We start from the raw sequence: 27389 nt of genomic DNA on the forward strand, positions 1-27389 counted from the left end.
AACAGTTTGTCGAAATGTATCTAACTTTTGAAGGTACATGGATCTCGACTTCATAAACATATGCATGTATTTCAGTGTAACTTCAAGTCCACTATCTCACTTTCTCTTTGTGAATATGAAAGTCGAAATTAAGGCATACTTATATAAGGGTGTTATTGCTTTTGCGTTGACATTACACCTTACACAGTATTGCTTCGATTGCTAGCTGTCCCCTGTTAACATGTGTCGATGGCAATCGACTAGTGTCTGATGACCCCAAACACATCACCTAACTTGTCTTAAAGTGACAAGTTTAATATCTCGTTTTCTTTGTGTATCGACTTATTTAGGTGATCCGAGTATCCTCTCGGATCACCTTCTGTATCTGTACTGATTCTTTCGTGTTTATTCAAATCTTCTTTATTTTTTTCTCCTCAAATCTTGTGCAGAGGTTAACTCAAAAAGTTCTTCTCCTATCACTTTAAACTTATACCATATATGTATCATGTCCTAGGGATGACAGATCTAATGTATCATTGTGATCAGTCAATCATGATCACATTATGACGTCATTATCTGAAATCATGTTCACATTCATATCTCATTAATGGAATGGAATTTCTCAATGAAATTTAAATCTCATAGTTCAAGTCAAGCTCTATCGATTAATTTCATAAAATTTGATCATGTTCATAGTACTGTACGAGCTGAAATTTTCGCAGTGGTTTTATTTATGCAAATTTCGCAAATCGCCTTTGAACCGCGAAAATGTCCTCCACGTAGCAATTCGCGAAAACATCTGTACGCGAAAATTTCAACTCGTACAGTAAACAAGCGCATACGCACCCGTTGAAATTTTAACATTCTCCAATCGAGCTCAAAATTGTTTTGCACACGTTTCAGGTCATTTGGAGCATTTCATAATAAATCGACGGACGCATACGCGCACGTGCATATACGAACACGCAGCTCGTATGCAATAGAAATTTCCTATTTTTTCACATGAATCACACGTCTAAGATATCAACAAATAATTCTACCAAGTTTCAAGTCAATCCGACTCAATATGACGTCATACAGGCCCATCAAAGTTGAAATTCCGTGCGCGCGTCAATGGCAATATACAGTGCAAATATGCCCCCAAAACTGCCAATTTTCAACCCGATTTTACTCGTCAGGATGGATGGTGACCCCCCCTCTTCTTTACATATTCTGAAAGCAGGTGACCTGTAGATATCATTTCATAGGTGCAGATGCTTGCAAAATGATTAAAAGATATCAAATTCCTCATTGTCATAAAAAAAGTGAATTTTCAAAATGACGTAAACAAATTTAAAGTTCACGCGTGCATATCTCACTTATCCTTGGCCGATATTCACCCAGATTTCAGTATGTTGTAGCTTGTTCAATTATCTTTTTGATACGTAACCTCAGAATTTTGATTCAATGACATCTTCACCTCGAAAAAAGCAATTAAAAATAACCTTGTCAAATATGACCAGTTTGTGTGTTATCTCTATGGGAGGGCATTTTTTCTGGAAATGAAAATTGACATGACTCTTTTTATCAAGCACTAGCTCACTTACCCTTCGGTGAATTTCTCCCAAATTTTAATATATTTTAGCTGAGACTTTGGGCTATCGAACATCTGCCCCCATTCTTTCATACAACGTCAGGATCATGTCGAAAAACTTGGTTGAAATTGGCACTTGGCTTCGATGTAGCATCATTTTGCTTAATGCAAAGCCTATGGGGGATGAAATAGCTCAGTGGATAGCGCACCAGACTTTTAATTTAAAGGTCCTGTGTTCGAGGCTCACCCCTGCAAATTCTTTTGCTTTTTTAAAACCCTTATATTTTTTCTTTTTCTTTAATAAGTCTTATTCTCCCTTCCTAACTTTATCTTTTTCTGATCCTATTATTCTTCTCCTTCAAATTTCTATACAATACTTTAACTTTTTCTTTATTTTTCTTTCTTTCTTCCACTTTCTGTGCAATAGATCAAGAACAACAAGTCCTATCAACCCCATATTTTGCACATGTTTAGTTCATGTCACGAACATCATTTCATAATTAAAATAACTATTTCCTTCGACACCATCTTGGGTAAGTACATTAGGGTGAAAGGTCAAAAGTGTTTAATACTGTATCTTGGTGAATACACGTCCTATCTTTCCCACATTTTGCACATGTAAGGACCATGTTGCAAGAATCATTTCACAAAATAAAAACTTTTTGCTCAAATGCCATCTTGGCTGCGTAAAATGGGGTCAAAGGTCAAATACACTTCATTCTGTATTCTCAATAGTGTATATGGTACCTAGCCATATTTTACACACACATGGGCCTCGGTAGATGAATCATTTTGAAAAATAACGCTTTGGTCGGATGATATTTTGGTTATGCAAATGAGGTTCAAAGGCCAAATATTCTTTATTTTTTATCTTGCTTACTAAATGCTCAATTGGGGCCAGTTTTTGTACACATACATGTATGGACCATGTTGCCTGGATCATTTCATAAAGCAAAGACTGTTGACTCAGATGCCATCTAGGCTGTGCGAGGTATATAGGGTCAACGGTCAAGACTACTTTATCCTGTATCTTGGTAATTACATGCCCTATCACTCCCATATTTTGCACACATTTAGCCCATGTCATATGGATTGTTTTGTGAAATTACAACTTTCTAATCAGACGCCATCTTGGCTGTCCAAAGTACGTTCAAGGGTCAAACAAATTTCGTCGATTGTATTTAGGTAAATACATGACATATTGCCCCCATATTTTGCACAGATATAGACCTTGTCAACAGTCAAAGAGGATCATTTCATTAAAGATAATGGCTTTTTCCTCAGACTCCATCTTGTATGCCAAAATGAGGTTCATTTTGTCTCTTTGTTGACATAATATGCCCTTTCCATTTTAAATCTGTAGGCATGATAGGTTTGATTCCCTTTTCTTCAATGAGAATCTCAGAAATCATTTATATATCGGATCACCTAATTTGTCAGGCTTGACAAATTCTCGAATCTAGTTTTCTATTGACATTTTGTTCCTGAGGGGACCACATTCTACGAGCTTTGTCTTTTTAGTGAGTTCCTCCATTTTCCGAAGTTTGCGCATTGTTATTTCATCTTTATCACTTCAGTTTTCATGACAACATATAACTACTACAAGGTTCCACAGTTATTTTATGTTCTTTTCAGTTTCCTTTGTTCTGCTTATGAAACTTTATTCTGTTTTATCAAAGAAAGTGAAATGTCTATGTTCTTTTTTGAAAAATAAAATAAAATTTGAATTGAATTGAGTTGAAGTGAACTTAACTGTTTTTTAAAGGTATCATTGGACATTTTATAACATAAAAATATGAATTGCGCCTATTTTAGGGAAACCTACTTCCATTACTGAGTTTTATAAAATTTTAGCCTGTCTTTTCATCAGATTTAACTGTTTAAAGTAAACTTGACCATGGTACTGGACTTTAATCCAGAATTCTACCTTCATCACAATTTCTCTCTCAATTATCACAAAATTTATCTTTCTAATATATCAAGAGGAATCTCCATCAGGCAAAAAATTGACGACCCAGCTATTGAAGATATGGAGTGGTGAATTTGAGCTGGACAGCATCTTTCATCTCAAATTGAAAGAGAAAGGTAATTAACTGTGTCACAGATTTTGAAGGGGGTTTGCCTTTGACTGGGTGTAGATTAAGATTTTCACACCAGTTTCATGTTCCGATCATTGTGATGAGTATAGTAAATATTAACAAACTTGCAGTATTTGATTTGGAAAATTTCTTTCCCTATGAGACAGAGAGAAAACTGATATTTGCATTTAATGCCCCTGTCTTATGGAATAATTTACCTCAGAAATTGAGACAAATCACTGATATAAATAGATTCAAGTCTGCCTTGAAAACGCATTTGTTTACAGTGTAAGCAAAATGAAGCTCGGTACCATCACTGTAATTGGAATTATATGTTCTTGTTACAATCTTTTCATTTTTTGAGTGCATAGGAACATTATCACTACACTATGTGTTATGCGCTATATAAGCACTGTCAATTATTATTATTATTATTATTATATCTTGACCGTGACTAATTATTTTTACATTGTACAGTGTATATTATATGATTATATGAATGTGCTGTGCTGTCAGGTTTGTGTACTGCAAAATGCTGTTTTGTGCACTTAGTCCTACACGCGTAAATGTGCTGAAAATGTGTACCATCTACTGTTATACAGATGTAAAAAGAAACCAGATAGTACATGTATGTCAAACAAGGAATTAACATGATTTAATTGAGTGCTCTTCTTTTATCAAATTATTAAACCAGTAATAATATAAAAACTGTTGCCAATGTCCCATTTCATCATGCATACACATCTAATGATATTGTACACTGTAATACTGTATTAAAGTGAATATAATGCTCATGCTAGATACTTGGAGATACATGTCAGGAGTTAGGTAAATAAATTTGATGAAATCAGATTCCTCTTACACAAATTTGAATTTGATATTGTGTGCCTTTCAGAAACTTGGCTACAAGACTAAGTAATGAGCAAAGTACACATTGATGAGTACACGCTATATCATAAAGACGGGTCATAATCAATGGTAAGTGGGGTAGGGGTGCTTGCATACAAATGACCATCTGATGTATAATTGAATTGAATTAAGTGATTGCAATCCTGCACATATCACACACAATGGCGCTATGGCACTATCTCATGCAATACTGTTGGTACTCAGCTATTGACTAGTGGGTGTGAGGATTTGCATGCTCAGTCATTCTTCACATTAGGGTCCTACACAGAAATATCATTCAAAATCCTGATATGCACAGCCACTGATGCCAGGTTTAAAAGATATGTGAAGAATCATGCCAGTCTTTGTGCATGGTACAGCTAGTACACTGTGCACTTAGAATACAGTTCTATGCTTGACAGTTGTCGGGCTTGTTTTTTTAAAGCAGTGACACATTTTAGACACAGCTTCATGCACTGATTTTTTTTTTTTTTAATGTGAAATGAACAAAGTAAACAATAATAAGTATAACAAAATTGTATGTTACCCAGATGGCATGATTAGTTTTCACTACCTGTCCTCGTTTCATTATAATAAAATATACTTTCTTCTTCTTCTTTTTCTACAATATAATTTTTTTAATGTTCTGTGACATTCAGATATTTTTGATTTAGGAGCCATTGGAACCTGCTCAAACCTCCAGAGACTGGATGTTAGCAGAAATGACCTTACGGACCTTCGACCTCTCATACTATTGAAACAGCTTGTGTACCTCAACATTGCAGCCAACAGGATATCAGCACTTGGTAGATACAGTAAACATACATTGTATAATTAGGCTGAACTGTGTTCAGTGTTTGCATAGTTACCTCTAGCACAGTGTCTGGTTATATTTGTATGATGCTTATCGATATGCCATACTGCTGTACATATATCTCATAATACAATATGTAGAGTTTGTCCATTTGACATGAAAATCAATCAATATAAACTGTGATTAAAGGAATTGTGAGACCAATCTAAAGATAAAACCAGTTTGTAACAAAGTGCAAATATGTAACTTGGATTATTTCAGTCTGAAATCAGTGTTTTGTGGCAAAAACCATTGAGTCCACTTCTTGCTACTGTATGTTGCAAAAGCCGATTGAGTCCACATTAACCAATTTTCATGTCTTAAATGCATATGTCGAATTATTTCAAGATGTCTGCTTTTATGTTATGCTGTGTTATGCATGCTGTACAGTACACCTGCCCGGACACACATGATACAGACTTCATGATAAGCATGCAGCCTGCAGCACTAGTGTTGCTACGACTGCATGCTGATCTAAGTAATTATATGAAAGCATATGACAGAAGGTTCTAGAGACTGCCCAGCCCTCATCCAATCCAGGACAAAAACGGGAGCACAAGAAATGAAATGCCGGTATGCCATTTTCCCAATAATGCATTTGAATTATATCTTGCTCCCCCTATTTTGTTTCAAAGAACAGCATGTGTGTCAAACTGCATGAGCATTGCTGAAAAAACTAGAGCACTCGCACTCTAGCACATGTATCCCCCAAACCCGTCTCCCATACCCCGTCTGGATTACTTTTTAGGCCAGAATGTTGTATAATATGGCAACTGTCGCAGGATACAATAGAATCCAACAAGAAATGAGGCTAGCATATAGCACATACAAGGAATATGACACGTCATCCTATAGAAGTTTGAACAATGAGGGCACTGTCAATGCAAACTTTTGTTACGTAGAATAACCCCCCACAAACCTCCATAGCAAGTTTGAATGAAATCCGACAAGAAATGTGGCTTATAGAGCATATATACAAGAAATGTGACATGGCCTCCAAGTCGTAACAATGAGGGCACTGTCACCACAAACTGTTGTGTCCTTCATGTGGAATGACCACCCATACACCTCCTTAGCAAGTCTGAGTAAAATCTAGTAACAATCAAGTTATTGCCTAAATAAGCATGTATTTTTGCAAATTTTGACATGATCAGGGTGACCTTTGACCCTGTAAAAGGTGGAACAGTGAGGGCAGCATTATCCATAGGTGTAGGTGTATAGATTTGACTATGATACATTTACATACCAAATTTGAAAAAAAAAAATCAGTCAAGAAATAAGGCCAGCATCACACACACAAGCAGACCCTGTTAAATTTACCTTTTCATGTATAAAACGGAACAAGCGAGGGCCCCAACACAAAAAAAAAAAAAAAAAAAATGTAGACATCTTCATTTCACTGTAATGTACCTTTTTGCCAAATTTGAAGAAAATATGATTGGAAATGTGGCTGATAGAGCACACACAAGAAATGTGTATTGGCATCCAAGTTGGAACACTGAGGGCGCCGTCACCACAAACTGTTGTGTCCTTCATGTAGACTGACCACCCTACACCTCCTTAGCAAGTCTGAATAAAATCCGTTGAGTAACAATCAAGTTATTGCATAGATAAGCACTTTTGCAAATTTTGACATGATCAGGGTGACCTTTGACCCTGTAAAAGGTGGAACAGTGAGGGCAGCCTTATCAATAGGTATAGGTGTATAGATTTGACTATGTTACATGTACATACCAAATTTGAAAAAAAATTGGTCAAGAAACAAGGCCAGCGTTGCACACACAAGCAGCGACCCTGTTAAAGTTACCTTTTCATGTATAAAGACGGAACAAGCGAAGGGGCCATCACCAAAAACAATAGGCATCTTCATTTTACCATAATACACCTTCATGCCAAATTTGAAGATGATCGGGGAAGAACTGCAGCCAATAGAGCGCTCACAAGAAAATCTCTGCGGCAGACACGGACGTGGACGCGGCGCGACGAGGCCAAATCCATAGTACTAGTATCTTCCGAACTCTGTTCGGGGGATACAATAAGAAATTAGTTTGATGAAAATATTTTGTCCTGATTTATTTTCATGGTATGTGGTTATCATAGCAGTGCAGTTTCCAACACATTCAAAAACTGTCTTCACCCCCACACCAATGTGTGTACACCAAGGTTCATGAGCGTTTTCTTGCAAAATATATGAGAAAATTTGCCAATCTGCAATATTTTTCTGATTCATTGCCAGAATATGCTGGCTACATATTATCATGGCAATGCAGTTTTCGAGGAATTGAAAAAAATGTCCTGCACATCTTCATTCCAACACTCATGTGCATTGCTCAAAATAAGACTTTTGAAAGTCCAGGCCATTTTTAGGGCACTTTCATCTTGGGGCAAAGTGGCCTTGGATCCCTAAAAATTTCAAGGGGCATCAAGGCCATTTTTTTTTCTCAAGTAACAAGTAGCACAATGTAAGGCACTTTGGTAACAGAATTGCAAGATAACACTTGTATATATATATATATATATATATATATATATATATATTATGAACGAATCAGTAGAAAAAGAACGCCGTAAAAAATAATAATAAATCCTAGATCTTGAAGATCTTAAAAACGGAGCATAGCTCTCAAATACTGAAAGGCAAGGTCACACTCTTCATCAGTGCCCATGGTGTGACAAAAGATCTTAATCAAACCCGTTTCTGAAACAGACATGAAAACACGTCTGATCATATATATATATATATATATATATATATATACAGTAAACCTCGCTGAAGTCATCGCATAAGTCGACCTGATAAAAAAGTCCTGATTTTTGCCTTTGTTATTCCTTGAAAATTTCTTCGTCTTAGTCGACATTTATAAGTCGACAACTCGCATAAGTCGACCTGAATTTTGAGTGCCAACTGAGCTGAAATACGTGTTGATTCCCTCGTCTAAGTCGACATAATGTTTTTTCGCTCAAAATCTTATCGCCATTCTCTGAAAAAGAATTGTTTGCCGCTCCGATTTGCTGCATTTCTACTCGGTAATTCGCTAGTGTACGGCGCGGCAGCGTTCGCGCCATGCGTCCATTGTCCTGTGCGCCGGAATAGGAAGGGCATATACACTCATTTACATTGGAGAATTACATGTAGTACCCAAAGCAGTTCACTTTCCCCCTTTTCTTCTCCTCGTTATTCTCAAAATGCACAAATTTTGTACACCTATAGGTCCTAGTAGAGAATCATTATCAGAACATGAAATAGATTTTCCTGTTTATCCGAATATTCTAACGTTAATTATTCCGAAGCGGTATTAGAAACCTGGGCCCGTTTTTAGAAAATTAATTACAATGCAACTACTTGTAATTAAATGCAACTAAAAATCAAATGCAGGTGTATCAAATCACGAGCAACTTTGCACATGAACGCAAGTGCGTTCCTGAAAAGGCTTGTGTTTGATAATCATATGAAACTAGAAAATAGTTGCAAGAACCTGAAACTCAATTGCGTTTAAACGCAACTTTAAAAATCAAATGAAGTCCCTCAAAACACACGCAACGCTGTATTCAAACGCAAGAGCATTGCAGAGAAGACTTGCGGTTTTCGTAAGAAACTAGAAACTGCGTTTAAAAGTATACAAATGATGCACAGGATAGAGTGCGTTAGTGGAGGCGTAGCGCACTCGAGGGTATTTACAATTGTGAAACATGCACGAGGCGAAGCCGAGTGCATGTTGCACTACATTGTAAATACCCGAGAGTGAGCTGCATCTCCACTAACGCCACGAAATAATCCCGTGCATCATTTGTTTTATAAAATGGGTCGAAAACTAATAGCATTTTTCACGTACCTTTGTGGGTCAATACCAGTCAGCTACATGTAGCACTCGCTCAAGTCAAAAAGTCAAGATGTCCGAAGATGTTTGTCCCAAACATATTACGCACGTCGCACTCGGAAATCCCGCACATATAAGTACTGTGAGATGTGTACGTATAAGAGTATACGTACGCCACATGTATGCACAAGAAAGGCCGGCTGGCAGCAGCCCGAACTAGAAGTTGTTTACAGGATTGACAGCGCGTATAGTAGCGCGCGACGCATTTGTAACAACTGATTGAGTGCGCATTGCTAGTGTAAACATTGTGACGTCAGGCCGTGCTTGTTAATGAGAAATCACACGTGACTCATTTCAGCGCTTCCAATTGGCTACATTCTTGAACCCATTTTATAACATCTCTTAACATCTACGGAGGTGCGTTATTGTTGAAAAGTCTTGCATTATTTTTCATTTCGTTCGCAAAATTAAAAATTAAACGCAACTCTAAACATCAAATGCAATTGCAAGTCCATCATATCACATGGAACGCTGAAAAGACTTGCGTTTGATAATCATATAAAACTAGAAAATTGTAGGGAACTTTTTTTTCAAGTCAATTGCGTTTAAACACAACTCTAATGAAGTCCATCAAATAACGCGCAACGCTGTATTCAAACGCAAGAGCGTTGCAGAGAAGACTCGCGGTTTTCGTAAGAAACTAGAAACTGCGTTTAACAGCATCTCTAAACATCTACCAAAGTGCGTTATTCTTTTAAAAGACTTGCATTATTTCTTATTTCGTACGCAAAATTAAAAATTTAACACAACCCCAAAACTCAAAAGCAAGTCCATCAAATCACACAGAACGCAGAAAAGACTTGCGTTTGATAATCATCCGAAACTAGAAAATTGTAAGAAACTTACATTCAATTGCGTTTAAACGCAATTCTAAAAATCAAATGCAAGTCCATCAAATCACAAGCAATGCTGTATTTAAAATGCAAGAGCGTTTCAGAAAAGACTTGCAGTTTTTGTACGAAACTAGAAACTGCGTTTTATTACGCATAAAAATCTATACGGAAGTTTGTTATTGTTGAAAAGACTTGCAGTACTTTTTATTTCATATCGGAACTTTCACCGTGACCGAAATTAGTCTGCACTAGCAGGGGAAAGACATCGCTACATTTACACGTTTCAAACTACCGAAACGCATGCTACTTCAAGAAATGTCAATGAAAAAATAGTAGCAAATTATTGTTAAGTTCGCGATGCTGAAGGTTTAAATCTCAGTCGAAACTTAAATTAGTCCGACGATGGAAAGAGATTTGTTTTTACGAAGGTTAGTAAACATGTCGTTTTTGGATTAACAAACTTTTTTTCTTTTTATTTCAGACTGGCCCGTGCCGTACAGAGCGGTAATGTTGCGAATCGGAGAGCGAGAACAATTCATTTTTAGAGTATGGCAACAGAAATATAAGCATAACAAATATGGCGACTTAGGGAGGGAAAATCACACATTTTATTTCAACTCAGTCGGCACTGAAAAATTATCTCGACAGAATCATATTAATTCACACGCATATCTTCGCAGCAACGTACTTCAATTTAAATCGCAAAGTTGCATGCAATTTGAGGAATATGCGTTTGATTTTTCAAATCAAATTTAAAACGTACAGTGTCTAGAAACGGGCCCAGGTTTCCGATCCCGCTCTCTCAAAATCTCTAAAGAAATTTGGAAATTGTGCATTGTCGTTACTAATCCGCGCGAGATTTATGCATGAACTAAAACATAATTGTTGCTAATGTCAGTAGGTATGTTTTGGCGGCAAAAGGAGTAAGATCTGGGTGGCGATCTTCATCGTGATCTTACTCTGTATAGGGGAAATTAGTTTTCCTTTATAAGTCTACAAAATGTCGACTTACGTGTAAGTCGACGTGTTTTTCTCAGTCCCGATTATGTAGACTTACGCGAGGTTGACTGTATACATATGTACACTAGCAATACTGCTTTATGTAAGTCTGAATAAATTCATTGGTCTTTCGATATGCGTGATATGATGGAGAAATGACAGCCAACAAAAAAAAAATAGGTAAATTTATGGCCTTGAGAATATAATTTTTCTGGGAGGCATCACGGCCAACCAAAAGGCATCAATGCTCATGGTCGTCGATGGCCGTTGATTAATTTGAGGCCTGCATTTGTCCCAAGATCATGAGCATTTTGCTTGAAAAATAAACATTTTCTATCCCTAATATTTTCCCGATCAATTGTTGTAATATGATGTTACCATGGCAATGAAGCTTTTCAGACATTAAAGAATGTGACTTGGACATCTTCACCCATGGTCACCAATTTGTACACCAAATTTCATGATCATTTCAAAAAATTAAGGCCATACAGTTACACTGTAATATGCTGTCACCATGGCAATGCAATTTCCAATGCATTTAAAAAGAAAATGACTCGCACATCTTCATCCCAAAACCAATGTGTGGATGTGCTATTATGAGCATTGCTAAAACTGGAAAGTAAATTGATTTGCAAGATTTGCAATGCACCAATTTTATACTGCTTGCCATGGACTTTAGATATTGGCTGTTGTAATAGAATGAGAAATGGACTTGTCAGTTTTAGCTGCAATTACACATTGAAAAGTACAAAATTTCACACTTTCCTCTTTGTGAAGAGTTCTGAAGATTAAACCTTCTATTTCATAGGTAACCAATACACATAGTAACTGACATTCATATCTGATCTCTGCGTTATTTGTGTTCTGTGCTAACAGACTCTTTAAAAGAAAATGATGGTTCAAAAGAATTGAACTGAATATTACTTTTTGGTTTTTGCAAACAAGCTCTTCATATACTCTTTAAAAAAAGAAATGCAAAGCCAGTTTTTTCATTGCATGTTTCTAAATCATTTAACCCTTTAGCAACTGAAAACTCCATACTACACAATGGCTTATTTTTCCCTTGATGATACAGCAATATAACTCTCATTTCAACAACTTTCTAAATTATGTAGAATAGCTCAGTGCATGTTTATTTGTGTCTATCAACGGCGTAAATTCATACTGAGGAGTGGGGGGGGGGGGGGGGGGATGATCGGCGATAGCCACCATTACCACGATTACAAGCCCATAACTGGACCGGCCCAGCCTTGGGGGGGGGGGGGGGGGGGGGGGGGGGGGAGAGAAGCTTGGTGTACCCCCCCCCCCCCCACACACACACACACACACACTATACAGGGATCGAATGTCCCACTCTTTTGCATGAAATATAAAGTGGGAGGAAAGTGGCAGCAAAAATATGAAGACGTTTTGTTCTTGTTACTTCTTTTCTTTTTCTTGCTTGTCAGATGACTTTTGGCGGAAAATCAGACCTTAAAAGTATGAAGACCTTTTTATGCCTCCGCTACGAAGTGGTGCCAGAGGCATTATGTTTTCGGGTTGTCCGTCCGTCCGCTTTCGTTTACGCGATAACTCGAGTAATATTGACTGAAATTTTACCAAACTTGGTCCAAGTATAAAGTGTGATAGGGCAATTACTTGATTAGATTTTGGGTGAAATCGGCCAAAGGTCAAAGGTCAATGTCAAATCAAGAAATTGTATCTGTTTACGCGATAACTCAAGACTGGATCAAGCAAATTTCACCAAACTTTGTCGGAGGATGATGTATGGTAGGACAATTACTTGTCAATGATTAATTTTTGAGTGAAATCGGACAGAGGTCAAAGGTCAAAGATCAAGGTCAAATCCTGAAATTTATCTGTTTATGTGATAACTCAAAACTGGATGAAGCAGCTTTCACCAAACTTGGTCCAAGGATGATGTATGATGGGGCAATTAGTGGAGTAGATTTTAGTGACATTGGGAAGAGGTCAAAAGGTCAAGGTCAAATGCTAGAAATGTTGCTATTTCCCCCATATCCATGCAGTGCCTGAAGGTATTTTCTTGAAACTAAGTGTGGACATGTACTACTGCATAAAGATTCTCCAGAGAGAGTTTCATGTCATAGGTCAAAGGTCAAAAGGTCAAAGGTTAGGTGAAAATGTTACAATTTCACTTTTCTCGCAAATGGTTCAATGTATCTTCATGGAACTTGGTGCAAATGCATATACTGACTGGCAGGGATTATCTAGGGAATTTAGGGGTCATGGGTCAATAGTCAGGGGTCAAAGGTCAAGGTCAACTCTTCAAAATTTTACTATTCCCCTCATTTACTAGTATATGCAATGCTTGCATTATTATTTTTAAAACTTTATATACATGTATTACCTAATGGAGATTCTCTTGAAAATTTCCTGCCAGAAGGTCAAAGGTCAAAGGTTAAAGGTCAAGGCTAGGTTTAAATGCAAAAAAAAAAAATATTTTATACTGTAATTACACTCTTTCTTCATACCTTGAAAATTACTCAATGCATAAACTTATAAAAGGGTCAGTCAGAAGTCAAGTAAAAATCCTCATTTCCCCAAATACATGCACCTGCACTCTTAGACAATTATAGCAAACCTAGTTCAAGGAAAGCAAACATTCAAGATATTTCTGACAAACCTGTCATTTCAATGCTTTGCCAGTTATGTGACACTGTCATCACACATTGTGAAGACATTGCACTATGCACCTATTGGGCGAATCATGCATTATGGCGGAGGCATCAGTCGCCATAGCGACATTTCTAGTTTGTTTTTAAGATATCTGTGCGAGGGAGCGGAGTGACCGAGCGGGGGAGGGTGTGGGAGGGGGGATATCCCCCCTCCCACATGAGGAAGACTTTGCATTTTCAGACCTGAAATTCAGCGATCTGGTGCACACTTTTGGTGAAATATTCATATATAATTGAATGACTAAATCATTGCTTTTCAGCTCTTGCTCCGCCTGTACATCACTGTGAAGGCCTACTAAATAGTGGGGCCTATCACCGGCATAGCCAGGATTTGATCTTAGGGGGGAGCAGTTAGATGCGAGGAGCGAAGCGAACGAGGGGGGAGGGTGAGGGAGGGGGGTTTCCCCCTCCCACGTGAGAACTCTTTGCATTTTGATGTTGTAAATGGTGCAATTTTATGCACATTTGCAAGTTATATCGACTTGAAAGAGTCCCACTTGGTTAAGGTAGCAGAATATTTTGATGTAGATTACAATGAACAATTTACCTATAAAATGGTATTATTCAAATAAAATGATTGTATTAATTTTTATGATGAATAATTATCATGCTATGAACGCTGTCTGTTAAGCAATTCAAACAGAAAAAAAAAGCACAAAAGGGTGTAGATAAGGGGCATTTCTCCTCCCACATGTGATTTTGCATTTTCAGACCCGAAATTCAGCGATCTGATGCAAACTTTTGGTTTAATACCAAAGTAATAATTGAAGAAATGAATACAGGGAACTGTTAAAATCACAGAATTTAGCTCTTATTCAGAGTGTACATCATCTCTGTGTGTGTACAAAGTGTAGTGAGGTAGAGCTTAGGGGGAGGTCGATTTCCCTCCCACTCGACAGAGCTTTTGTGTTATTAGAGTGGAAGGACACTTTTTGTGGAAAATTTGGAAATTGTCATTCCCAAAGTGTACAGTGAAACCCTGTTATAACAAGTTCGGTTATAACGAGGAACCGCTTATAACGAGGTGATCGTGTCGGTCCCGTTTTCCTTTGCGTGTAAACCTATGGCTAAACGAATCGGTGATAACGAGTTCGGTTATAACGAGATTCTGGTTATAACGAGGACATTTTTGGCGCATCATGATAAAGAAAAACATAAGAAATTTGGTCGGATATAACGAGGTACCATTTTTTGACTTGCCGCTCTTCAAACACGCGACAAACGAAACATTGAAAATCGAATTCACGCTATCCATGTCTTTTTCCCGTTTTGCAGAGAACGGTTCCTTCCATGTTTTCTTCTAAACCACGCAATAAGACACACTAATACCATCAGATGTTCCTACTAAATTATTAAACATAATCATTCGATTTTCTTTTTTGCGAGATCACACACGTGCGTAATATTGTAGGTGGTCAGACCACAGCGCAACAAGGGAAAAAAGATAACGCACTCAAAAAATTTTTCATGTAACGACACTCGTGGCAAATATGGAAATTGGAATGCGTGTGCAACTCAACATTTATGATCCTTTCCATTTGTAGTCCCGACTTCCAGTTCTTTCGCTGGTGCTGGTTAGCAAATATGAGTGTATGATTATAGCCGAAATAATTAATGACTTCACGATCTCGCCGGGTGACAGTAGCGTAAAAATAAAACGCGAAGGGATTTTCGGAAGAAGATAAAGAACGCATCTTTAATCCCTTCGGGCGCAATGATAATACATTGTATGAGATTACAGCCGAAATGATTCATGAAATCATCGCATTCCCACTGGGCACCAACAGCGTAAAATAACCTCGCAAGTTCCGGTAAACGACACACGTATGTTACTCTGAAATCATCACGATCTCGCCAAATATGACAGTAGCGTAAAAATAGTTGAATAACGCATGTTAAAGGTAGGGGATACCTTTTACAGACCTCCCAAAATGCAGCAAAACATTAAATATGAACCTCAGGGGACTTGTTTAGGCCACTGCTGAGAAATTTGGAAGTCAACAGTTATCTACAATTTGAATAATGCACAAAACTCAACTGCTCAGTAGTTGTGTGTGTCAGCCACACTTAAGCCTTTTTGTTGCAGTCTTCTGTATTTTTTTATCTATAAACACAAATCTAAAAGTATAAGAGCTGATGTAATAACATATAGAGTGTGTGGCAAGAATGTATATAGAAATGTTTGTAAGTTTTGATGAACTTTCTTCACAAAATGTACATGATGGACACACATGCAGTGCATGGGTCTGCAAAGGTAGCCTAGTAATGTACTGGAATTTACGGTGAGCCCCGAAAAAAATTCAGTTCAAAATCTAACGGTCAATAAAAACTGTACTAAATGTTACCTTCCACTTTCAATACTTTATGGGAATTTCTAAAATGATACTCTCTTCAACATACCACTGTATTTATACAACTCTTCATTTAAGGCATGCAAATGGGATTCCCTACCTTTAAGCTAGTTTAATCGGTGTTCAGAAGAAGAAACAAACGCATTTAAAAATTTGAATAGATCTGGGTTTGTTCATTATCACAATTTTAACAATGCATTTCACAATGAAGATTTTTCTCTCTTTAAGAATGGTCTATGAGGAACAGATCTGCGTAAAAAGGATCACAACTTGACCTTCTAACTTCAATCCTGTCGCATATTTTTCAAGAACGGACGTACAAAACGCGAAGAAGAAAATGAACGACGCATCTTCAGTCCCTTCGGGGGCAACGAACATACATTGTATAAGATTACAGCCGAAATGATTCATGAAATCATCGCATTCCCGCTGGGCACGAACAGCGTAAAAATACCCCGCAAGTTACGGTAAACGACGCATGTATGTTATTCTGAAATCATCGCGATCACACCGGTTGACAGTAGCGTAAAATTAGTTAAATAGCTTATTAATCGGTGTTCAAAAAAGAAACAAACGCATTTAACAATTTGAATAAATCTGGGTTTGTTTATTATCACAATTTTAATAACGCATTTCACAATGAAGATTTTCTTTCTTTCAGAATGGTCTATGAGGAACAGATCTGCGTAAAAAGGATCACAACCTTCTAACTTCAATCCTGTCACATATTTTTCAAGAACGGATGTACAAAACGCGAAGAGATTTTCGGAAGAAAAACAACAACGCATTTTAATCCTTTCGGGCGCAGCGATCATGCATTGTATAAGATTACAGCCGAAATGATTCATGAAATTATCGCATTCCTCCTTGTCACCAACAGCGTAAAAATATCTCGCAAATTACGGTAAACAACGCATTTATGTTACTTTATTTGCGCTGGCGTTTAGAAAAATTTAACAAACGCATTTTGTACAATCTGATTTTGATGTAATATAGAAATAAAAATGATGTAGATATAGAATAATTTCCCTTTATTCTCTCGATAATAATGAGCCATAATTGTGTAATAGAACGCAAAGGATGTTCTTAACTTTCGTTAATGGGTATATTATAACGTCGTCCTTGTGTTTTTCTTTGTTTTTGATGCGTACGGTTATAATGAGGTACCAGTTATAACGAGGTAATATCGCCGGTCCCACGGACCTCGTTATAATGGGGTTTCACTGTACTAAGTCTATGAAGGGGACCAAGCAATGGGAGGGTGGCAAGATACGTCTCCCATATTCGAAGGAGCTTCTTTTCTGTTTTAGAACTGAAATCATAACAATCTTGTGCACACTTCTGTTGGAATATCTGGAAATTTGTCAATCTGAGAAGGTGGGAGGGGATAAGCCCTATTCCCCCTTCCTACACGAGGGAGATTCTGTATTTTCTGATTACATTTATACGTTTTGGTGCACACGTTTTGTGGCATATTTGGAAAACTGTCTATGTTCAAAGTGTAGCCACAGTCTACTTGCATGCATGGGGGGGGGGGGGGGGGGGGGGGGGACGTGCGAGCAGGGAGAAGGCGTGGGGGAATGCTATCACCACCCTTCCCGTACGAGGGAGCATTTGCCTTTTTAAAGTTGAAATTGAGATATCTCGTATACGCATGTTTGATGGAATAAGTTTGGGAAGTTAAAAAAAACTAGAAATGTCGCTATGGCGACTGATGCCTCCGCCATAATGCATGATTCTCCCAATAGATGTATAGTGCAATGTCTTCACAATGTGTGATGACAGTTTCACACAATTGGCAAAACATTGAAATGACAGGTTTGTCAGAAATATCTTGAATGTTCACTTTCCTTGAACTAGTTTTGCTATAATTGTCTACTAAAGAGTGCAGGTATATATGTATTTGGGAAATTGAGGATTTTACTGGACTTCTGACTGACCCTTTTATAAGTTTATGCATTGAGTAATTTTCAAAGTATGAAGAAAGTAATTACAGTATAAAATAGATTTTTTTTTTTTTTTGCATTTAAACCTGGCCTTGACCCTTAACCTTTGACCTTTGACCATCTGGCAGAAAATATCCAAGAGAATCTCCATTAGGTAATACATGTATATAAAGTTTTAAAAATAATAATTCAAGCATTGCTTTTACTAGTAAATGTGGCAAATAGTAAAATTTTGAAGTTGACCTTGTCCTTTGACCCCTGACTATTGACCCATGACCCCTAAATTCCCTAGATAATCCCTGCCAGTCAGTACATGCGTATGTACCAAGTTCCATGAAGATACATTGAACCATTTGCGAGAAAAGTGAAATTGTAACATTTTCACCTAACCTTTGACCTTTTGACCTTTGACCTTATGACGTGAAACTCTCTCTGGAGAATCTTTATACAGTACATGTCTACACTAAGTTTCAAGAAAATTCCTTCGGGCATTGCATGGATATGGGGGAAATAGCAAAATTTTTAGCATATGACCTTGACCTCTTGACCTTTGAACTCTTGCCAATGTCACTAAAATTTACTCAACTAATTGCCCCATTATACATCATCCTTGGACCAAGTTTGGTGAAAGCTGCTTCATCCAGTTTTGAGTTATCACGTAAACTGATAAATTTCAGGATTTGACCTTGATCTTTGACCTTTGACCTCTGTCTAATTTCACTAAATACTACTCAATTAATTGCCCCATTATACATCATCCTTGGACCAAGTTAAGTGAAAGTTGCTTCATCCAGTTTCGAGTTATCGCCTAAACAGACAAATTTTAAGATTTGACCTTGATCTTTGACCTTTGACCTCTGTCCGATTTCACTCAAAAACTAATCAAGTTAATGTCCCATCATACATCATCCTTGGACCAAGTTTGGTGAAATTTGCTTGATCCAGTCTTGAGTTATCGCATAAACAGATACAATTTCATGATTTGACCTTGACCTTTGACCTTTGGCCTTTAGCCGATTTCACCCAAAATCTAATCAAATAATTGCCCCATCATACTTTATAGTTGGACCATGTTTGGTAAAATTCCAGTCAATATTACTCAAGTTATCGCGTAAACGAATGTGGACGGACGTACGGACGTACAAATGGACGAACGGACGGACGGACAACCCGAAAACATAATGCCTCCCGCACCACTTTGTGGCGGAGGCATAAAAACAAACTGATCTGTGATGGGGGAAGTGAGCGAGGAAAGGATTGTTTAAAAGGGGGTTATTCCCTTGCACATGGAGGAACTTTCGAGTTTTCGGAATAAAAGTGATAAATCTTGTGCACTCAGAATTATTCAGAAGTTTTTGTAAATCTGAAAAGTGCGCTAAGGCTCAGGAAAGGGGCACAGAGAGGGAGGGTTTGTGAGGGGGCATCCCCCTCCCAAGCACAAGAGATTTTGCATTTTTTTTAATTGAAATTCAACAATCTGGTGCATATACTTTGGATAAGATATTTAGACAAAACGCAAGAAAATTTTCCTCATTTTGGGAATTATTGGGGGACAAAATGACATCAACGTCGCTGCATACGGGTGGGCTTTTGCATTCTTAGAATACAAATACAAATGAAAAGTTTTGATGGAAAATTTGGAGTGTACTAATGTTTTTTTTTAGCCCACCGGAGGTGAAGGGAGACTAAGGGATCACCTGCGGCGTCTGTCCGTCCGGCGTTTGTCCGTCCGTCGTCTGTCCGTAACGCTACAAAAACTTCAATAACTCTTTACTCTGGGCTTCAATTGCAATCAAACTTCGAGGGAAGAGAGGCATACAAAGTTTCACATTTTACCATATATGAAGGTCACCTCAAGGTCAATGCTCACAGGCAGGGGTCTATGAACTTTAGGGCCCCAATGTTAGAGGAGAAGTCCGGACGATTTTGAATAAATTTCACCATAATCTACATAAATCAAGGACCATAATGACTAAGTTTCATTGAAAAATACCCTAACTCGTCACAATCAATTTTTTAGCATCACTAATTTTGAACCGTAACTGTTCAATTTCTGTACGCCGGCGAGAAAGATCACGTGACGGCGTGAGGTATTAGCATCACATTGCTTTTTGTTTGGAGCGTCAGCTGGCTTGGGGAGCCCCGCTTGAACAACGGCGATATGGGCCGAGCAAGCGGAAGCGTTCCGCGTGGTTCTGGCCACGCAGCGGATGCACGTGGCATAATCTATTGCTTCACTTTGAAAATGCCAATGTGTGAAGCGTTTGGGTGTTCTAATAAACCGGGTGTTGGCCAGAAGAGGAGTTTTTTGCCATTCCAAACCCAGAAAATGAGCGGGAAAGGTGTGCAAGATGGCTCTCCAATATTTTAATTGACAAGTTTGTCGTCAAAACTTACAAATACTACTCGATGCAGCCTCATCATACTCCCCATCGGCGGCATATATGCAACCAGCAGCCCCATACGCATAGCGTTATGGGGCTGCGCACTGTAGCATTCAGAATCATGATAAGGTAGTATCGCGGATAAATATCAACTTAAAATCGAAAAATTTCTTCAATTTGAAGACTTACCAGTGAAGTTGAAGTATTGACAACAGGTTTCGGGCAACGCTTGGTTCTGCCAGTAGTCCCTTTCTGTTCGAATTAATGACAATGTGACTCAGTCGAGAGGAACCTGGGAGAGCTACACTGAATTGACGGCCAGCGCATAACCGGAGATGTGTGCGCAAAGAGATGTCTCTTTGTGTGTGCGCCTGTGCTGGCCGTCAATAATTCAGTGTAGCTCTCCAAGGTTCCTCTCGACCGAGTCACATTAGGTCATCAATTTGAAAAGAAAAGGACTATTGGTAGAACCAAACGTTGCCCAAAGCCTGTTGTCAATACTTTAACTTGACTGTTAAGTCTTCAAATGGAAGAAATATTTCGATTTTAAATTGATATTTATCCGCGATGCTACCCGATCATGATCCTGAATGCTACAGTACGCAGTCCCATTACGCTATGTGTATGGGACTGCTGGTCGCAGTTACCAGTGGGGGTACTATGATGAAGCTGGCGCTGGCGTTTCTTCCGCGGTTCAAGTTATGCTAATGTAATTTACCACCGTCAGACATACTCAACATTCTCGGACAACAAGAGAGGCAATAATTCTGAAATTGACGGACTGATTTCAGATTGTTTACACTCAGAAGTCGAAAAAAACGATCGCGGATTGTGATAGCATTTGGTAACAGCAGACGTAAATGTATGCCTGATGACTCTAGTGACAACAATAGCCAATGAATTGTAAGTGATGGGGTGGACACTAATAAGTACGGCAGTATTACAATACATATAATATTTCAATAAAATGAAAATGTTTTAACATTGCAACTATTTTACATTAATCTTTGACATATTTCATGTAGATATATACCGAAGATCATTTGAATAAAGGAATACAGCATTTGGCAACAGTACTCCTAAAACAGTGTACGGACTCCTGCGGTAGCGCCAACTACATTGTAGGCAGACCTCGGCAGGCATGCAGATACCGCGCCGCAGTCAGCAGTGCAATGGGAGATCGATGCGTAGCTGGGCTGCGCTCGTGGTGCTCTGCTGAGGAAAGTGAGTCTGTGACGTCACGCGCAATGCATACTGGGACAGATAGTATGAAGGGCTGCTTGCGACGGATTCGAACATGAAGAATTACCCTATTTAAAAAAAAAAAATCATAGTAAATGTATCTGATGGTCTTTTCTCGTCGCAAAAAGGGTAATAGGTTCATGAAATATTGTTGCTTTACACGGGAAACGGCTGATAATCGTCCGGACTTTCCCTTTAAGTTTTTATGGCGTGTTTCTATTATGGGTCATAACTTTTGATCCATAGGTCCGTTTGTGACTAAACTTGGATGGTAGATGTCCCTTGGGAAGTGGATGATCGCCACAAGGTCAAAGGTCACAAGCAGGGATCAACAAACTTTTAGAGCCCAATGTTAAGTTTTAATGGCGCGTTTCTATAATGGGTCATAACTTTTCATTCATATCTCCATTTGTGACTAACCTCGGATGGTAGATGTCCCTTGGGGAGTGGATGGTCACCACAAGGTCATTGGTCACAAGCATTGGTCAACGCACTTTTAGAGCCCAATGTTAAGTTTTTATGGCGTGTTTCTATTATGGGTCATAACTTTTGATCCATAACTCTATTGATAATGATAATGATAATGAATAACATTTAAATAGCGCTTAATACTGATGTTTCTAAGCGCATCAAATCGGGGAAAATAATATATATAACGTAAAAACAAAATACAGCATTATGTACATATTATGATAACGACAGCAACAACAACAACAGCAAAATTAAGGTTGTGTAAACAGATGAGTTTTCAACAATGACTTAAACCTATCAACATTTCCAGCGTTACGAATATAAAAAGGGAGTTTATTCCAAAGAAGTGGGGAAATAACTGAAAAGGCCCTATCACCATAACGTGTACAGGTGCGGGGACCACGTGATAATTGGAGAGTGGAGGAAGAACGGAGAGAACGGGTTGAAGTGGAGGAGCGGAAGAAAATTAAATCTTTAAGATAAGATGGGGCAAGATTATTGCATATCTTGTAAACAATAAGGAGGATTTTAAAAGTGATACGTTGATGGATGGGGAGCCAGTGGAGGGATTGGAGAACTGGAGTAATGTCTTGACTAAACTTGGATGGTAGATGTCCCTTGGGGAGTGGATGGTCACCACAAGGTCAATGGTCCCAAGCATGGGTCAACAAACTTTTAGAGGCCAATGTTAAGTTTTTATGGTGCGTTTCTATTATAGGTCATAACTTTTGATCCATAACTCCATTTGTTACCAAACTTGGATGGTAGATATCCCTTGGGGAGTGGATGGTCACCGCAAGGTCAGTGGTCACAAGCATGGGTCAACTAACTTTTAGAGCCCAATGTCAAGTTTTTTATGGCACGTTTCTATTATGGGTCGTAACTTTTGATCCATAACTCCATTTGTGACTAAACTTGGATGGTAGATGTCCCTTGGAGAGTGGATGGTCACCACAAGGTCAATGGTCACCACAAGGTCAATGGTCACAAGCATGGGTCAACAAACTTTTAGAGGCCAATGTTCAGTTTTTATGGCGCGTTTCTATTATAGGTCATAACTTTTGATACATAACTCCATTTGTGACCAAACTTGGATGGTAGATGTTCCTTGGGGAGTGGATGGTCACCACAAGGTCAAAGGTCACAAGCAGGGGTTAACAAACTTTTAGAGCCCAATGTTAAGTTTTAATGGCGCGTTTCCATTATGGGTCATAACTTTTGATCATATCTCCAGTTGTGACTAAACTTGGATGGTACACTTTGTAGATGTCCCTTGGGAAGTGGATGGTCACCACAAGGTCAATGGTCACAAGCATGGGTCAACAAACTTTTAGAGCCCAATGTTAAGTTTTTATGGCGCGTTTCTATTACGGGTCATAACTTTTGATCTATAACTCCATTTGTGACTAAACTTGGATGGTAGATGTCCCTTAATAGGGAGTGGATGGTCACCACAAGGTCAGTGGTCACAAGCATGGGTCAACAAACTTTAAGGGCCCAATGTTAAGTTTTCATAGGACGTTTCTTTTTTGCCATAAATTTTTACCCTTTTATATCTCTTTTTATCTGTTATATCTCTTTTTTTTTATCGCGTACAAGAAATTGTACGCGAATGGGCAAAACACATTATGGCACTTTCCTTGTTAATGGGAAACAAAGCGGAGAAAGGGTTGATTGAAAGAAGATATCCCCTCCCACCCGTGGTGGATCTTTTGTGTCCTTTTTTGTAACTGAAGTGACAGACCTGGTTCACACTTAAGATAAAACATTTGGGACTCTGTCAATAAAAAGAAACAAGGAAAAGGACCAAAAGGGGAGGGGTATCCGCCTCCCACGCGAGATTTGTTTCCCGCATTTTCAGAATTGAAATTCTGCAATGTGGTGCACACTTTGGATAAGATATTTGGACAGTTTTCTATCAAAAATCGCAAGAAAATTTTCCTCATTTCGGGAATCATTGGGGATCAAAATGATATGTTTGCCCCCCCCCCCCCCCCCCCCCCCCCCCCCCCCCACGTCCCCTCCAGGATCGATGCCCCTGCATACGAAGGTGCCTTTGCATTTTTAGAATTCAGATGAAAATATCTCGTTAACACATTTATGAGGTAATCTGGAAAAATTTCAGTCCCGGAAGTGTATACCATTTTTTTTTTTTTTTTTTTTTTTTTTTTTTGGGGGGGGGGGGGGGGGGGGGGGAACCCTCTGTTAATTGAAAGTATCTACATGTAGATATCTCCTCCCACCCATGGAACTTTTGCATTTTTATACCCCCACCCACACATAGTGTGTAGGGGGGGGTATATAGGAATCATCCTGAGGTCGGGTGGCCGGTCGGTCGGTCGGTCGTCGTCGGTCGGTCGGTCGGTCGGGCGGGCGGTCGGGCGGTCGGGCGGTCGGTCCGTTGCAAAATCTTGTGGGTCGAACTCCTCTCTCATTTTTTGAGCAATTGACCCCAAATTTGGCATGTGTGACCACTATCAAAGGTAGATGTGCAAGACACCTTTTTCGTTAGTATCACATAATGCGTTGCCATGGAAACGGCATATTTTCGTAAAAAACTTGTGGATCGAACTACTCTCTCATTTTTTGAGCAATTATCCCCAAATTTAGCTTGTGTGACTGCTATCAAAGGGAGATGTGCAAGACACCTTTTTCGTTAGTATTGCATAATGAGTTGCCATGGCAACGGCAAATTTTTAAAAAATCTAGCAAAATGTTGTGGATCAAACTCCTCTCTCATTTTTTGAGCAATTGACCCCAAATTTGGCATGTGTGACTGCTATCAAAGGTAGATGTGCAAGACACCTTTTTTTATTAGTATCGCCTAATGCGTTGCCATGGCAACGGCATATTTTCATAAAAACTTGTGGATCAAACAACTTTCTCATTTTTGGAGCAATCAACTTCAAATTTGGCATGTGTGACCGCTATCACAGGCAGATGTGCAAGAGACCTTTTTCGTGATTATTTCATAATGCGTTGCCATGGCAACGGAAGATTTTCATATAAATCTTACAAAATGTTGTGGATTGCTCTAATCTCTTAGTTTTGTAGCAATTCAGTTTGAATTTGGGATATGCGATCAATGTAATGTATATTTGTGCAAAACACATTTGATGTGTGTGGTGATGAATCTGTTGCCATGGCAACATAATTTTTTTTACCAATCATACAAAAATGTGTGGATTATCCTAACTCCTTCAGTTTTCAAGCATTTGGCTTCAAATTTGGCACATGTGACCACTATTGTATGTAGATGTGGATACTTACTACTTCGTCATTTTTTATCAATGTGTTGCCATGGTAACAGCATAGTTTGAATGAAAGTCATACGAAAATATTGTGGATGAAGTTAACTCCCTCAGTCTTAGAGCATTTGACTTGAAATTTGGCACACATGACCACTATAGTATATAGATTTGCAAACTTAATCTTTCGTCAGTGATGAACAATGCGTTGCCATGGTAACAGCTTTTTTTAAACAAAAAAACATACAAAAATATTGTGGATTCAGCTGACTTTCTTTAGTCTTCAAGCGTTTAGCTAGAAATTTGGTACACATTACCACTGTGGTACGTAGATGTGCAAAGGTAATCTTTCGTCAGTGGTGATCAATGCGTTGCCATGGTAACGGCATATTTTGAATGAAAATCATACAAAAATATCGTGGATTCAGTTAAATCCCTCACTATTTGAGCATTTGGCTTGAAATTTGGCACATGCAACCACTATAGCATATAGATGTGCAAACTTAATCTTTCGTCAGTGGTGAACAATGGGTTGCCATGGTAACAGCAGCTATTCACTAAAATGCATACAAAAATATTGTGAATTCAGGTAACTACCTCAGTCTTTGAGCATTAAGCTTGAAATTTGGCACATGTGACCACTATAGTACGTAGATGAGCATACATAGTCTTTGGTCATTGTTGATCAATGTGTTGCCATGGTAACAGTATGTTTTGAATGAAAATCATGCAAAAATAGTTTGGATTCAGTTAACTCCCTCAGTCTTTGAGCATTTGGCTTGAAATTTGGCACAGGTGACCACTATAGCATATAGATGTTCAAACTTAATCTGTCATTATTGTTGAACAATGCGTTGCCATGGTAACAACAATTTTTCACCAAAAAGCATGTGGATTCCGCCAACTCCCTCAGTCTTTGAGCATTTAGCTCGAAATTTGGCACACCTGACCACTATGGTATGTAGATGTGCAAACTTAACCTTTCGTCATTGTTGATCATTGTGTTGCCATGGTAACAGCATAGTTTGAATGAAAATCAATATAAAAATATTGTGGATTCAGGTAACTCCCTCAGTCTTTGAGCATTTGGCTTGAAATTTGGCACATGCAACCATTGTAGTACAGAGATATGCAAACTTTGTATTTCATCATTTTCGAACAGTGTGTTGCCATGGTAACAGTGCATTTTGAATGAAAATCATACAAACATTTCGATTAGATCCTAACTCTCTATGTTTAGAGCGTTTTGGCTTCATATTTGGCACATGTGACCTCTACATTACCTAGATGTGCAAAAACTCTTTTGTCAGTGTTGAAAATGTGTTGCCATGGTAACAGTATATTTTGAATGAAAATGATACACTAATATTTTGAATTCAACTGAGCCCCTCATCCTGTTAGCATTTGGCTTGAAATTTGGCACATGTGATGGCTATGATACATATATAGTTGTGCAAAACTTCATTTTTTTCTTAATATCCAACATTGCGTTGCGCCGTGGTTATACAATTTTTAATAAAAACCATAGAAATCGTCAGTTTATTTATCTTGCTCACTCAGTTTTTGAGCACTTGACTTGAGATGTGGGACATTTGACTAACAGTGAGCAATACATTTATTTACTGTTGGACAGTGCATTGCCTTGGTAATTTTTTTTTTTCATTAAAAAGTTAAAAAAAATCCTGGTTGAGCTAATTTCCTCAGTTGTGGGTGGGGGTATATTAATCACAATGAGTGATAGTTCTAGTTTAAAACTGAAGTAACAGACCTGGTGCACACTTTAGATGAAACATTTTAAAATCTGTCAATCTAAAGTGTATTAAGTAGAAAGGACTGAATGGGGAGTGTATGGGAGGGGGTAGTCCTATCCACCTCTTACGCGAGGGAGATTTTGTATTTTCAGAATTGAAATTGAGCCATCTTTGGGTCAAAAAAAGTAAGAACATTTCCACATCTTGGGAGTTGCGAGG

General features: G+C 38.4%; 1 protein-coding gene across 1 annotated transcript in view; it reads left to right on the forward strand.

The window, feature by feature from the left end:
* The window catches only part of LOC139711858 (leucine-rich repeat-containing protein 61-like), a 111487-nt gene that overhangs the window by 38831 nt on the left and 45267 nt on the right, over positions 1-27389 (forward strand). The window contains exons 2-3 of the mRNA XM_071623710.1: positions 3536-3637; positions 5178-5324. Of these exons, the coding sequence (XP_071479811.1) occupies positions 3536-3637; positions 5178-5324 (249 nt within the window). The remainder of the gene's footprint in view (positions 1-3535; positions 3638-5177; positions 5325-27389) is intronic.

This window comes from Diadema antillarum, unplaced genomic scaffold (assembly GCF_040938485.1).
Source record: "Diadema antillarum isolate AM-2024a unplaced genomic scaffold, OU_Dant_1.0 seq00001715_RagTag, whole genome shotgun sequence".
Classification (NCBI taxonomy): Eukaryota; Metazoa; Echinodermata; class Echinoidea; order Diadematoida; family Diadematidae; genus Diadema; species Diadema antillarum.